Below are 13,250 nucleotides of genomic sequence, written 5' to 3' on the forward strand. Positions count from 1 at the left end.
AAACAAACTCATGAGTGGATGGATACACATTTGTGAGAACATAACAATTTTATGGTTTCACGTCTCCAGTGAATGGCCTGAGACAAACGTGTTTTTAAATATATGCACAGCTAACATGTTTCAAACCCCTCAGTCTGTTTTTTTTTTCCCAGTGTCACCAGCGCAACAAAAAGTGTGTATGGCATAAATAATCCTCTTCATTTCTTTTTTTTTGTTTTCTTGCTGGGAAAATCTGCATAGCATATGTGTAGCTTCATGTGAATAAGAGTGAAGCCGACGGTGTATTTCCTCCCTTTCCCCTGCGAGATGCCTGTTGCTCCACTGCTTAGCCCTGAAGTAAAGATGGATTACTGCAGAAGAACTACGTGCCCTGCCCTTTACACATTTCACACAAACCACTTCTCCATTATCAGCTTCATCCACGGGGGAGGCTGTGAGCGTGCACACACACACACACGCACGCACACAAATACTCAAACACTTAAATCCATACAGGTCTGAAAGCTCGGACAGGGTTGTTAGCAAAAGGTCAGAGTCACAAATCTGACAAATCTTTCTTTTGAGAGATGAAAATCTTTCATATCCAGATAAACTGAGAACAGAACAGCAATTAATCTTTCCTTTTGTCTTTCTATCAGTTTCTATTCATCTCTGTCTCTCTCGGTTTCTCTGTCTGTGACGATGAACAATAAAAAAGAGAGCTGGTTATGGTTGGATCAATTTCCTGTCAGTTATGGACAACCTGGCAATTTAAAACATCGGGCTTAAAGCAAACCAGGCTCTATAGTGAGGGCATCATGTCTTACCGGTGACTAACTGAAGGGATTTAAGGATTGACCGGCACCTTGATTGTTTTTGAAAGCCTGAGGTCTAAGATTTGTGCCGCTTATCTTCTTTCTTTTAAGCATCGATAAACCATATATCATTCTTTACCCGAGACTCAGAATTTATTTTTATTTTTTTGTTGTTGTTTGTTTGTTTCCAGCAGAATCAGTCTCTTGAACATCTTATGGCTCTGTTTTTGTCCCCACCAGCTTGTAAAGGAAATATTTGGGGGCGGCAGCATCACAGTCAGCGACTCAAAGAAACAGAGTAAACTGATAAAGCAAGCTGGCTCTGTGCTGGGGACTGCTCTGGAGACCCTGGAGCTGATCATGCAAAGAATAATGCCGCACAAGTTGATGAACACAATGGACAATACTGCCCACCCACTAAATAACATAGCTTTGAAACAATGAAGTGTATTTAGTCAAAGGTTTCTTCAGCTCCACTGAAAACAGAACAGTACAGGAGGTCATTCCTGCCAGCAGCAGTAACTATGCGCAATGACAGCTTAAGATAATTAGTGTGGGGGGGGGGGGTGTTCAAATATGTTTTCACACTACAATGCATTCAGTTTGCATACAATAGAAACTTTTTAGAATGCTATGCTTCTCCACATACAGTCATTTTGATCAAAATCACAGACATATGCGTCTGAATGATAATGGCCACTTACAGCAGACATGGCATTGTGGGAGTGGGATGAACTCCCTCGCACCTGTTTTTACAACTCAGTCTTATGGAAAGACATGAAAAACATTTCAGATCAAAATAATTGCATTTTTAGCAAAACCACACTAAGTAGGAAAAACCATAAATTCTCAAGCTACACTGAACTGAATGGTCCCTCTCACTGACAGTTCCTGAACAGTCAGATGTTCTATGTGTCATGGCCTCAAGGGGACACACTAGAAGGTGGTACACACTACAAACATGAAATGACATTGACCTTTTGCAACACACTTGGGTTCTGTCCAATCACAAAGGACGAACTGTTGTCCCTACCTTTTTCTGTAAAGTGAAAATTTAGAAGCATTTTCACTTTTGTGTTTTGCATTTCAGAGCCGACATAGTTATTATAGCAAGAAGTGACATGCAAGGCATAGGCCTGACTGAGAACTCAAGAACACATCCTTTAGTTAACAGCCACAGCACTCTCTTACCACTCAAAGTGACCACATCTTTAATGACTTTGAGCCTTAATACACTCTGAACTGGTTAACCTGAGCTTACACCGTTCTTACAAATACGACAAACAAAAACCTCTGTACTGAGACTGAACTTAAACAGTGCATGTACATCTATAAATGCAGAAAAGACTAATTGGGGAATATCTCCCCAAGATACTGGGCTGTCAGAATTTTTTTAAGGGTTTTTTTCTTTTGTAATCTCTTGCCTTCTCTCCCTCTTTTACACAAACACACACATACTAGTTCTTTTGTCACTGTAATATATCACCTTGTGTTTCATTGCTCTGTCTGCTCTACTTCACTGCCTCTTCACACACAGATCTGCCTCTCTCCCTTCCTTTCACGCAACCCCTATATATTCTCCAGAATTCATTTTGTATTCTCTTCGTTCATCTCTTTTTTTCTCACTGTTATGATAATGGCAGAGAAGTGTCAATGTTTAATGAAAGACTGGAGGCAAGATACAGGTTCAGAAATATCCCGACTGTGAACATGAGAAGTTCATCTATAATTTGCTCACACATCACTGTGTTTCAGAGAAGCTCGGCTGAATGTGTGCACACAAGGGCACTGATTTATTTTGGACATATTTCTGCTCATTTCCTTACTGTTGTCCAGATTTTGGTTGCCCAGAGTAAACTGCTCAAAGAAAACTTTAGGTTCTAGCTCATTAAACTAAAAGGAAAGGGGAAACCAAAGCTGTAATTAGCTGCCTTGGCAATCTTTTCTACTCACCTCCTCTTTCATGATGCTCCTCTCACCTTTTTTTCCTGCTGCTCCTATACCCAGCCCAGAGCTGCCAGTTTGAACCACTTCTTCTCATCCCCATTTAGGTGTGAAATGTATTTCTATTCACAGCAGTGAAAACGTCAAAGAAGGGGGGAGGGGCTGTGGAAGTGACTCAAGCAATCTAATGGAAAAGCTGCCTCTTTCTGATGTCTGAAATGGCATATTCCTCAGGATAAAGCCAGGACAATGAGGAGCTGTCATTGGCATAGGGATCGTGTTAGGACCATGTGGAGAGAACTTGAATTGGACTGCTACACCCTTCTGGACCACATGAGAGATGTGATTCAAAGCTGGTGAAAGGAAACATGACGCCAAGCTGAGAGGTAGTGCTCTGGAGATGAGGAGACAGAGGCCTATTATAGAGGGCAGGATTAGGGCTCCACATACCACTGCCCATATAGCTCTTAACACTGAGTTGAGTGAAAGCAAAGACACTTTACAATATTCTTACAAGGTTCTCCACTTAAGAATATTCCCCCCTTTTCCACAGTTTCTTGTTTAGTCATTCACAGTTTGACAGATGTACAGAAGGTCACACTCAAAATGTTTAACTGCGAATACAAAATTGATGCTTATGCTATCGACTAAATTAAATGGAATAAGTAGAAAACGTTACACCATTGTCTGCATGACGCCATCCACATTTGTTGGAAAAAAATTAACTTAAATGAGTTCCTGAAGGTATGAGATGTATTGGAAGATGTACAAGAACTTTAAATACATTTAGAGAAGCAGGAAAATAATAAACTCACTCTGTGAGTGAAAAGGAATATAAAAATGTATGAATATATAGTATCCACCTCGACTGAACTACACCGTAATGATGCTTCCAAGCATAATACAATCCTTGATTTCATGATGATAATATAATCAAAGAAAGGATAGAAAGCAGGATTTAATTAAGCAAATTGTGCGCTCTCACGGATGAGAGGGATTCGTTTTTTTAATCAGAGCCAAGGTTTTATAGTTTATCATTTAAAGCGGCTAGATTTGAAAAATATTTCAACCTGATGGAAAATAGACTGAATGGAGGATGCAAAGATGAGGTTATGTTCACCGTTTGATTTAAATAAAAGCTTGTTTCACACAGGCAACACGACAAATCTACTTCTTATTCCCTCTTGCAGGTTTGGACCATGATACACCAACCGTAATCAACGTTGTATGTTTATTTTGGCACAATCTTGCTGGCACAATCTTGCTTGTATGTATTGGTAAAAAATCTATACTATATATACATCTTATAAATTGATTTTAGGGAGGAGGGTAAAAGTTGATTTTGCACTAATAAGTTAACTCGTTAATCATTTAACGCCAATAAATATTTTATCGCGCTTTAACGCAGGTTTTATTTATTTATATATATCTTTTTAAAATACAAAAATATTTACGAAAATTAATTTTTTTTTTTTTAATTAATTTTTGTATTTTGCGTACAAATGCGATTAATCGTGATTAATCAGGGAAATCATGTAATTAATTAGATTAAAAATTGTAATCGTTGCCCAGCCCTACTAATAAGTAGTAGTTGCTATGACAATCAACTTTTTTATTTAACCAACTATGATGACCATTTGTTATTAACAGCAAAGCAATAAACCTTTGCGTCCGCAAATGTGTTGTTTTCCCCACTTTGAACATTAAAAACAACCTGTAATGATAACATGTTAATTTCCAGCATCCCACTTCCACAGTCAATCGAATGCAGCATCAGAACCTGTCAGGCAGTTCAAACCATTGTAAGAATCAAATAGGTGATGTAATATATCAAAACTTTATTTGACATTGTTTTTGCATCTGTAATTGGCACAAATACATTCACTGCATATTATTTAAAATGATGTTGTTCGATATTTTACAATGAAATGTTTAGGGGGAAAAGTGTCTTTGTCCTGGAGAAGAGGGTCAGGACTCCTTTTATTTGTCGCTTAGGATTTTCATACATGTCTTCTGGCGTTAGTGCTCTGACAGACAGAATGCAGCAAAATTGACAGCGACAGCAAACTCTCAGATGTAATTCTACTGTGTTTTCCTATAAAAACGAAAAAGCCATCATAAGAAGCACCAAAAAAAGGAAAGGAAGAAAAACATATTTCTGAGGTTGAACTATCATCGGTTTGAACCTGGTGGCATGTCAGCGAGGAACACGAGGTCATTCAACAAACTGCTCTCCATCATAGACAATCCCTCCCACCTCCTCCATGACACACTACAGAGACAATGGAGCTCATTTTCCATCAGACTCATAAAGAACGCTTTAGAAAATAATGCTTCACTGCAGCACCGTACACCAGCTCACCTCTGTGTGACAGATGAAAGTGCCACAGCACTGCATTTCTGTGCATACTGTTTTCCTTATCATCAAGAGATACTATCTTTCTACCACAATGTGCCCCAGAAAGGCCACCAAAATCTTAAAATGGTATAGATGAAAAAAGTATACTGTTTATATCTTAGGATGTACATTTTTTTTGCAGCTTAGAGACCTTATGACACACTTGGGTCAGTAGATATTTTGTCAGACTGAGGGAAATGTGTAAGAGACGCAAGAGAGAGCTCGCGTACACAAAGGATTTTGCACATTTGGGACTTCAGAATCAAACTTATGGACAATATAAGTTGGAAGTGTAAAAAAGTGCAGAACTTGGACATTTTTTTTGTGAAAACATCCTAAATGGATCGAAAGGTTCATTTTCTGTTAATATGGATTGATGTATTGCAAATGATTGATGTAATGCAAATGTTTATTTTTTAGACACTGGAAAGGGATTTAAATGGTCAAATTAAAATGACTGTTCAGATAGGTTCAGTCATATGAGTGCATGTTTGATAAACTTAAACGACAACATAAAAATATGCGCCGCCTCATAGTTTTTAGTTTTCTGTTTGTTCGTTTGGCTCTATTTTGGACTTGTGTAATGACAAAAGAGTGATGGGGAACCTGTCTGGATTTGGGGGATCACAATTGCTTTCGTCGCAGACTGAATTTTCCTCTTTTATGTGTCACTTGTCTTTGTTTGTCCGTTTATCTTTCAGTCTGCTTTAGTTTTTAAGGGTTTTTATGCCGGGGCTTCAAATTTTCAAACACAAACAATTAACACTCTCTGAAAGGCATCTTGTATTGCACTATATGTTTAATCATCCAAGCAGTGCCGCTCTATCATCTTCATCTATTGGACAAATACTTCTGGGAGCCATCCTTCACCCATGCCGAACCAACGAGGAGATGTCTCCAGGTCTCCTTTAATACTATTATTACTTTTTGAAATCTTTTAAAAGCAGTGGGATTAATTTTTTATGTGAATAAATATTTCACTGCACTGTGGAGTTACAAAAGAAGGGGGCAGGAGACTCAGCGGACAACATCAGGGACAGATGGTGGGGAAAAAAGATGTAGATATTGGAGATGAAGGAGAAGTCAGTCCAGTATCCTTTCCCAGTCCCAGTCTCGTCTCTTATGCTCCACCAACTCACTCTGTGGTCTGTCATGCAATGTTGTGTCAGTAGGGATGTGCATCAGGAAGTGCTGATTCATGATTGGTGTGTTAGGAATGGGGAGTGATGAGTTGTTACTGTAGGCGCTGTCACAAAATGTTTGTCTCAAGCCCTTCCCACTGGATCTGTCTATAGCCTTCATCCTACCAGTCTTGGAGACTCAGAGGAAGAATCCTCCACCCTACACCGCCACCACTGCGCCTGGCATACATATGGATATCACTGATGTGAAGAGGCAAAATTATCGTAAATTAAAGGAATAGAAGAAAAACAATACAAAAAGTGTAGAATGAGGCAACATATAGCAGTCAGCTAACCATAAAGAGAGCTAGAACAAGAATGCTTTCTCAGCAGTCTTTTTTTTCTCAATTATCTGCTGTTCAGTGAAGGCGATGACGGATCGTGTTTAAAGGAAAAGGAAAAAAACCTTAGTGGACTTAAGTTTAGCTGCAAACGTATGGTCAAGAGAGTCATTAATTCATCTTAGAGTGGCGGCCCATTGAACTCCTCCAGCGAAATGCGTGATCGAGCAATAGACAGAGCAGTTGCCGAGATAAAGCAGCCGAATACAGATCTGATTAGGCTGCTGTCTCTGCACACTCCGCAGGGATTAAGCACAACAGCTCCTCGTTAGACCTCCCTTCTTTGTTCCATACAGCACATTTGTTATTACTGAAAAGAATAACAAAAGTCACAATTCCACTCATTAATTAACACTCCTGCCCATCCACACAGTCAGATTCACGTATTAATATGGAGTTAATGAATAAAATGAGATACATTGGGCATTGTTCTTCCTGTAATATCAGAACTTAAGAAGCAGAACAAATAAGGCACTCATTTATGAGTCTTGGATGGGTACTAAATGTTCAAAATGTTAGACTCTGTAGTCACTAGTATCTGCATTTGCATGCTCAAAGTGTCATTAGCATTTTTATACAAGCTTTGCCCTGAAAGATTTTCTGAGTAACTGGAGAACAAAGTGATGTGTGCAAACACACAGTGACATGCTGAATGCATTTGTATTATCATTTCTCTGTATTTCATGTCATGTTATTGTCATTATCATGTTTGGGTGTTTTCCTGTTTCTTTAAATGAATAGACATAATAAATATTTCTTGCGTTTCTTTCACGTACTTAAAATTAAATGTCTTGTTCTCTCTTCAAATTTCTTCTTTTTCAGTAAAACATGTAATTCATCCTTTAATTCTACAAAAATTTGGGTCGCATTCAAACTGAAAGTGGTAATGTTATTTTATCATTCTTGGATCTATTATTGTCTTCATTACAGATGTGCAGAGCATTCAGTATTCATATTTGCTGTGTTTGTATTAAAACAAATTTGAAATTTACCATATATTTACCACATTTCAAATTTAGGGTATGTAACAGTAATTTTGAACACTTAAATGTAAAATTGCTTAATAATTTTCATCAACTCAGCTATGAACATGTTCAATTAGAAATGAAACTGGTTATATTATTTCACTCATATGTACAACTGTTAACACACAGCAGTGAGCTCAGTGATTGAATTTACATGAAAAACCACAGGCAAAGTGAGGGAAAAAAAATTGTCCCAGAATTTGTTCCTGGACAGCCCAGTCGTTATTAAAAGGTCTTAGGTGGTGGGTGCAACCAAGTCTCACAGCAAAACTTGAAATAGCCATGTAAATTTAATCAAAATTTTGGAGTTCACAGATGTAATTTTTTCTGTTTTTCAGGCAACTTAAAAAAAAAAAACTACAAAAACTAGATGCTAGAGTAGCACAGTGCCACAGCATTTTGTGAAATTGTTTGAGTTTCATCGTACTCAATAGGCTCAAAACTCCCAGAGGCTGAATGTGGTGGAAGATGGTGCCAACTGCCAAGTGGTTTACCTCACATGCCCAAGGTGGTGTTCAAAGAGTTATCAGTAGAGTGAAGGTATGACAGCCAAGGGTTAAATCAAGAGTTTTGAAAGGGGCTCGTTTGGGTCCAAATCTAGTGTTAATGCTCTTGGCCAAGATAAGAGCCACATTTGAAGTTGTAAATACAAAATGACTGGAACCCTCAGACTAACAGAGATGTAAACTCAGGGCTTGTAATGCCTCTCTAGCTAGGGTCGAGTGCCATCTGGTAATCTTTGCTATTCAGTATTCCCCTGGCCCTATAGATAGGAAAATGGAGAGGAAAAAAGGAGGTAAAGAAGAACAAATTATTTGACAGTGCAAATTATGAGAGTGCTTTTTGGAGCCTTGGACAGTAAATGCCAGCAAGTGGCCTAAGTGCCTGCTGTTTTAATTTAAAGACAGTTAATTTTTCTACCGAGGATCTGGTTCAGTTCACAGAAACAAATGAGGGATAGATGTGATAATGTGATCGCAGCTTTGCACTAAAAGATTGTTCCCACTCTGCTGGGATAGAGCAGACAAGGACTCAATCTTGCCTTAAAGTAGCTTCACTTTGAAATTGCATTTAGTCACGACTACTTGTTTAAGTTTAGGTATTAAAAACCAGAGGGGTTAGATTCAGAAAACATCAGGGTTTGCATTCAAACTGACCCTGTAATAAACTGTAGCATCAAAACATCCTCTTTCTGAATTGCAGGTTGCTGGGTCCCACCCCATAGGCTATGAGATAAATGAAAACATAATTTTCTGTTACATGACAATGCCATGTTTTTCTTTGAATCTAGGCTAGCGAGTTTGGGTCGTAAAGCTATCCATTAAGACACATTTTCAAAATTTAAGTTAAACTCTCCTCTAATTTTCCCCTCACCAGAGCCCTTGAGTAGAGTCAATTGCAGAACAAACAGAAGCCGGAGCATAAATGCTGTAGTGGAGTGCAGAAGAATCAAAGGTCTCTTTTTGGGGATTATTTTGGTTTTGAAGCGGTGGAAGCAGACAAGCCAAATAACTGAAAGGAAGCAGTTTTTGCAAAAAAGTCTGATTGGGTGAGATGAAGCATGTTGTTGCTTACAGCCTCTTTGAACAGTCTGGTTGGGACGACATATGCTATGAGTGTGCCAGCTGTCACACACACACCGAACCCAACCCCACTTGAAAACCAGAACAAAAAGCTGGAAGATAGCTGAAAGAAAACTGTGGCCTTAGGTGAATTTATCTTTTTTTTAAAGTTTCAGTTGAGACTTCTCTCGCTCTTTTAGTTGTTATCCAGAGTTTTTACTGCACTATAGCTGATTTGACCTCAGTAAATCTCTGGGGCATTAGATTGGCTCAGGTCAAATCTCTTTGAAGCTTACTGGTCAAAGATGAGTATGTTTGCAAAGAAATATGAAATTATATTTTCTGGATATACTCCTGACTGGGCTTCCCAAGTAGATTGACAGTGTGTGGTATGCTGAGCTGTGCTTTTTCTTTGAGGACTAAGATTTCAAGCAGCATTTTAATTGATGGAATCTGCCTTGTCAGATTCTGAGGCTTTCCTATTACTCATTCATTTTCAGACTCCACTTTCTCTTCACATGTTTTTCTATTGCTGCCAAATTCTCTTATAAAAGAAAAGAGAATCTCCCTCCCAGGAAAATCCTCCTGTCACACATTAAAGAGACCCGTCGACTTGACAGATGATTGAGTGATAAGTCCCCTTTTGACCATAAATCTGTGACTTGTGATGTCAACTGTGCACTGTAATGTTAAGTGAAATGTTTTAGACCAGCCTCCTGGGAGAAAAACATGATGATATAGTAAAACATACGAGAATAACATCTCTTATTCCCTTACCTCAAGATGAGGAGCTATTGCTGCTTCATGGTGACATTCCTGAGCAGTAATAATCTAATCTCTCAAGATGAAGCGGTATTTAGTTTCTGAATGAATCATCTTCTTTGTGGGCTTCTTCTCCCCCTGCTTTCTCTTTCTCTTGTTCCATTTCTGAATCTCAAATCTTTTCTCTCAGATCCCTTTAATTTATTTTTTTCAAATTTATTTCCTTTTTTTCCCTCCCCACTCTCTTATCCTCAACTGCTTTTCTTCTTGTCCTCCCCCACTGTCTTTCTGCTTTTCTTTGTGTCTTGACTGAGGAGGTTTACACAGGTTTATACAGCATAAATAAATGACTGAGCATAAACAGATGGTACTAAGATGGTACTTTGATGGAATCATTTATGTGGTTTAGAGTGACTGAACTTCAGCTATAATATTGTTTGTTTGTAATGGGGTTGAGGATATGTTGCAGCGGCAAGAAACACCTTATTAGCGATCCAATGTAATGAATAATAAATGACTGAGTAGGTTAGCAATGAGTCTGAAGTGTGGACATTCCACATTTCTCAGCTCCAGTCCATATTTAAAAGATGGATGATGGATCTTGGCTTGTTAATTGAGTCATGGTTTCTTAGATTTATGACATAATTGGAGTAATATAATGCCTCCAAGGTGTTTACATAAAAGTTTTAATCATCAGAGTAGTGCTTTAATGCTAAGCACTCCTCTTATCCCTCTTATTCCTATACTGTTTTATATCTCTTCGTCATTTGCCAGAGTCTCTTTAAAGTTTAAACATTTACAACTAAGAGAATGGAGTTTCATAGCAATACACACTTTTCTTCTGTTTGATGACAGATTTCAATTTGAATCCTAAAGCAGAATGACTAATGCAGTTGTGTGTGTATGTGTGTGGAATGGTACATCTGTGCTGTTGTTCACCTCATTAAATTTGAGAGCAAGAGGATATGCGTGATAAGTCTTAATACATCTTTAATAACTGTGTTCAGCAATCAAACACGGAGTGGTATTTAGGCAGTGAGTTGCCATACTAAAAGTGCTGCATCCGGCTGTGCTGTCACACAGAGCAGAATGACAATCCTACCAAGCCATAAAACTGAACCTCCAAAACTGATGTGATGCAAAATGACAGCACGATGCACACAACTGCACACCGAGAAAAGCTCTGTGCTCCTAGTGCTCACGTGGAAAAAGCAGACGATAAGTATGCAGGAATCCACACATGCATGCATCTACATACCTGTAGATGATGCAGGCACAGTCCCTGCAGGTCCCACAGTTTTCAATGTCCTGTCCGGTTCTGTAGGAATGTCTTCTGTTGAAAAGTACAGAGATGACATATCAGGGGTATAAGGGGCATGTTTGGTATGTTTGTGTTTTGCGTGAGCCCATAAAGACATATTCAGGTTCCTTTGTAGGACAGAATTTCTTGGTAACACATCCCTGCGATCTCTCCCCTGAAATCCCCCTTGATCATTTCTGAATGAACGATACACCCTCCAACTGGCTCGGTCTGTTACATAAACCATGACTCACTGTGTCACTCCAGGCATAAAATAATGCTTATGAGGTGAAAGTCAAGTCTCCAAGCATGAGACCAATGGTTGAATTCTAATACAGAACACGCAAGATGTGTCACTTTATGAGGCAGAAGGCCGTTCAGTTACATGTTAACATGTCTGCAAAGTATAGTGCTGGCACTGGTGTTACCTCCGTGATTTGGATAATGCTGCACAGATATCTGACAAGCCTCCTTGGATTCATAGACACACATCCATCTGTGCGGATCGTTTCCTATCCAAGAATTTTCTAATCCCCTCATCATGTATGTACTATTTTGGTGCGATAAGACGAGAGAAATCACTAAGTAGCTTACGACGTAGGAAGCAGATTAATTAAAGAACGATGGGTTCGGTAAAGGGTTTACACTAAGACGCATGGAGCATTTGAAACCACCAACATGGCAACAGCCAAATGTTGATTTTCATCAATCCCCTGGATGTTACACACGTGCATGAGGAAAGAGCGGCTGCAAAGTGGGTGCAACCAAGTCCTAAAAAGCTCCCTGTGGTCTGACTTGACATAAATTCTTTAGCATACTACAAGTTGAGACTTGCATGACTGATATGAGACTTTATAGAAATAACTACAGCATTCAATATAGTATTTCTTTCTCTCTTTCCATCACTCAACCAGCTGTTTTAGCCAATTCACTGAACTTGCCTTCATTCTAACACAATTTACATTTTGTCCTGTCTACATAGCTTTGTATTTACAATGCTCACAATACCGTGATTGGCTATAAATAGAGGAGCTGCCTCACAGCAGAGCTCAGGCACAACAACCATCTATCTGTAATATTCAAAGCACATGATTAGCACTGGGCTGTGGGTATTCCCTTTTTGGTGAAGAATAATCTGCCTCCAACTTCCCAATTGTCTATTCCAGAAGAGAGGAGACAATCTTTTAGTGCAAAGCTGCAATCGTGATATCACGTTTATCTCTCATTTGTTTCAGCAAACTGAACCAGATCCTCGGTAGAAAAATTAACTGTCTTCAAATAAAACAGCAGGCACTTAGGCTACATGCCGACATTTGCTTTCCAAGTCTCCAAAAAAGCAGATTCTCATAATTTACACTGTTCCACAATTTGTTCTTCTTTACCTCCCTTTTTCTTTTTCATCTTGCAATCTATAGGGCTAGGGGAATACTGAATGGTAAAGATTACCAGATGGCACTTGGCCCTAGGCAGAGAGGCACTGAGTTTACATCTCTGTTGGTCTGAGGGTTCCAGTCATTTTACATTTACAACTTCAAATGTGTGATAGCTCCAATCTTGGCCAAGGGCTTTCGCACTACATTTGGACCCAAACAAGCCCCTTTCAAAACTCTTGATTTAACCCTTGGCTGTCGTACTTTCACTCAACTGGTAACTCCCCCATTGAACACCACATTGGGCATGTAACGCAAAGAACAGCACTGTAGTCCTGGATCATATTTACTTCTGTGGAAAATCCCCTAAAATTGAAGTCCTGGGGTTAATCTATAACCTTTGAAGTGAATTTGATAGAGGAGAATCGTCAAACCGGTACAGAAATGAGTGATGAAAGAGTCTGCTGACAAGAACTCAGTCGAACAAAAGAAATCTTTATTTCGGTCGTCAGGTTCGTGTCTAATTTACAGAAAGATGCATCTTCTGGAGAAAGTCTGTGTCCAATAGCCCTA

At 39.0% G+C, this 13,250-nt stretch overlaps 1 protein-coding gene across 3 annotated transcripts in view; it reads right to left on the minus strand.

The window, feature by feature from the left end:
• Nucleotides 1–13,250, minus strand: part of LOC142373141 (uncharacterized) — a 40,926-nt gene that overhangs the window by 16,645 nt on the left and 11,031 nt on the right. For 2 of the 3 annotated variants that reach the window (XM_075456226.1, XM_075456227.1), the window contains one exon: nucleotides 11,266–11,340. In XM_075456226.1, the coding sequence (XP_075312341.1) occupies nucleotides 11,266–11,340 (75 nt within the window). The remainder of the gene's footprint in view (nucleotides 1–11,265; nucleotides 11,341–13,250) is intronic. The other variant, XM_075456228.1, reaches the window with a different exon arrangement.

The sequence above is a fragment of the Odontesthes bonariensis genome, chromosome 22 (genome assembly GCF_027942865.1).
Source record: "Odontesthes bonariensis isolate fOdoBon6 chromosome 22, fOdoBon6.hap1, whole genome shotgun sequence".
Taxonomy (NCBI): domain Eukaryota; kingdom Metazoa; phylum Chordata; class Actinopteri; order Atheriniformes; family Atherinopsidae; genus Odontesthes; species Odontesthes bonariensis.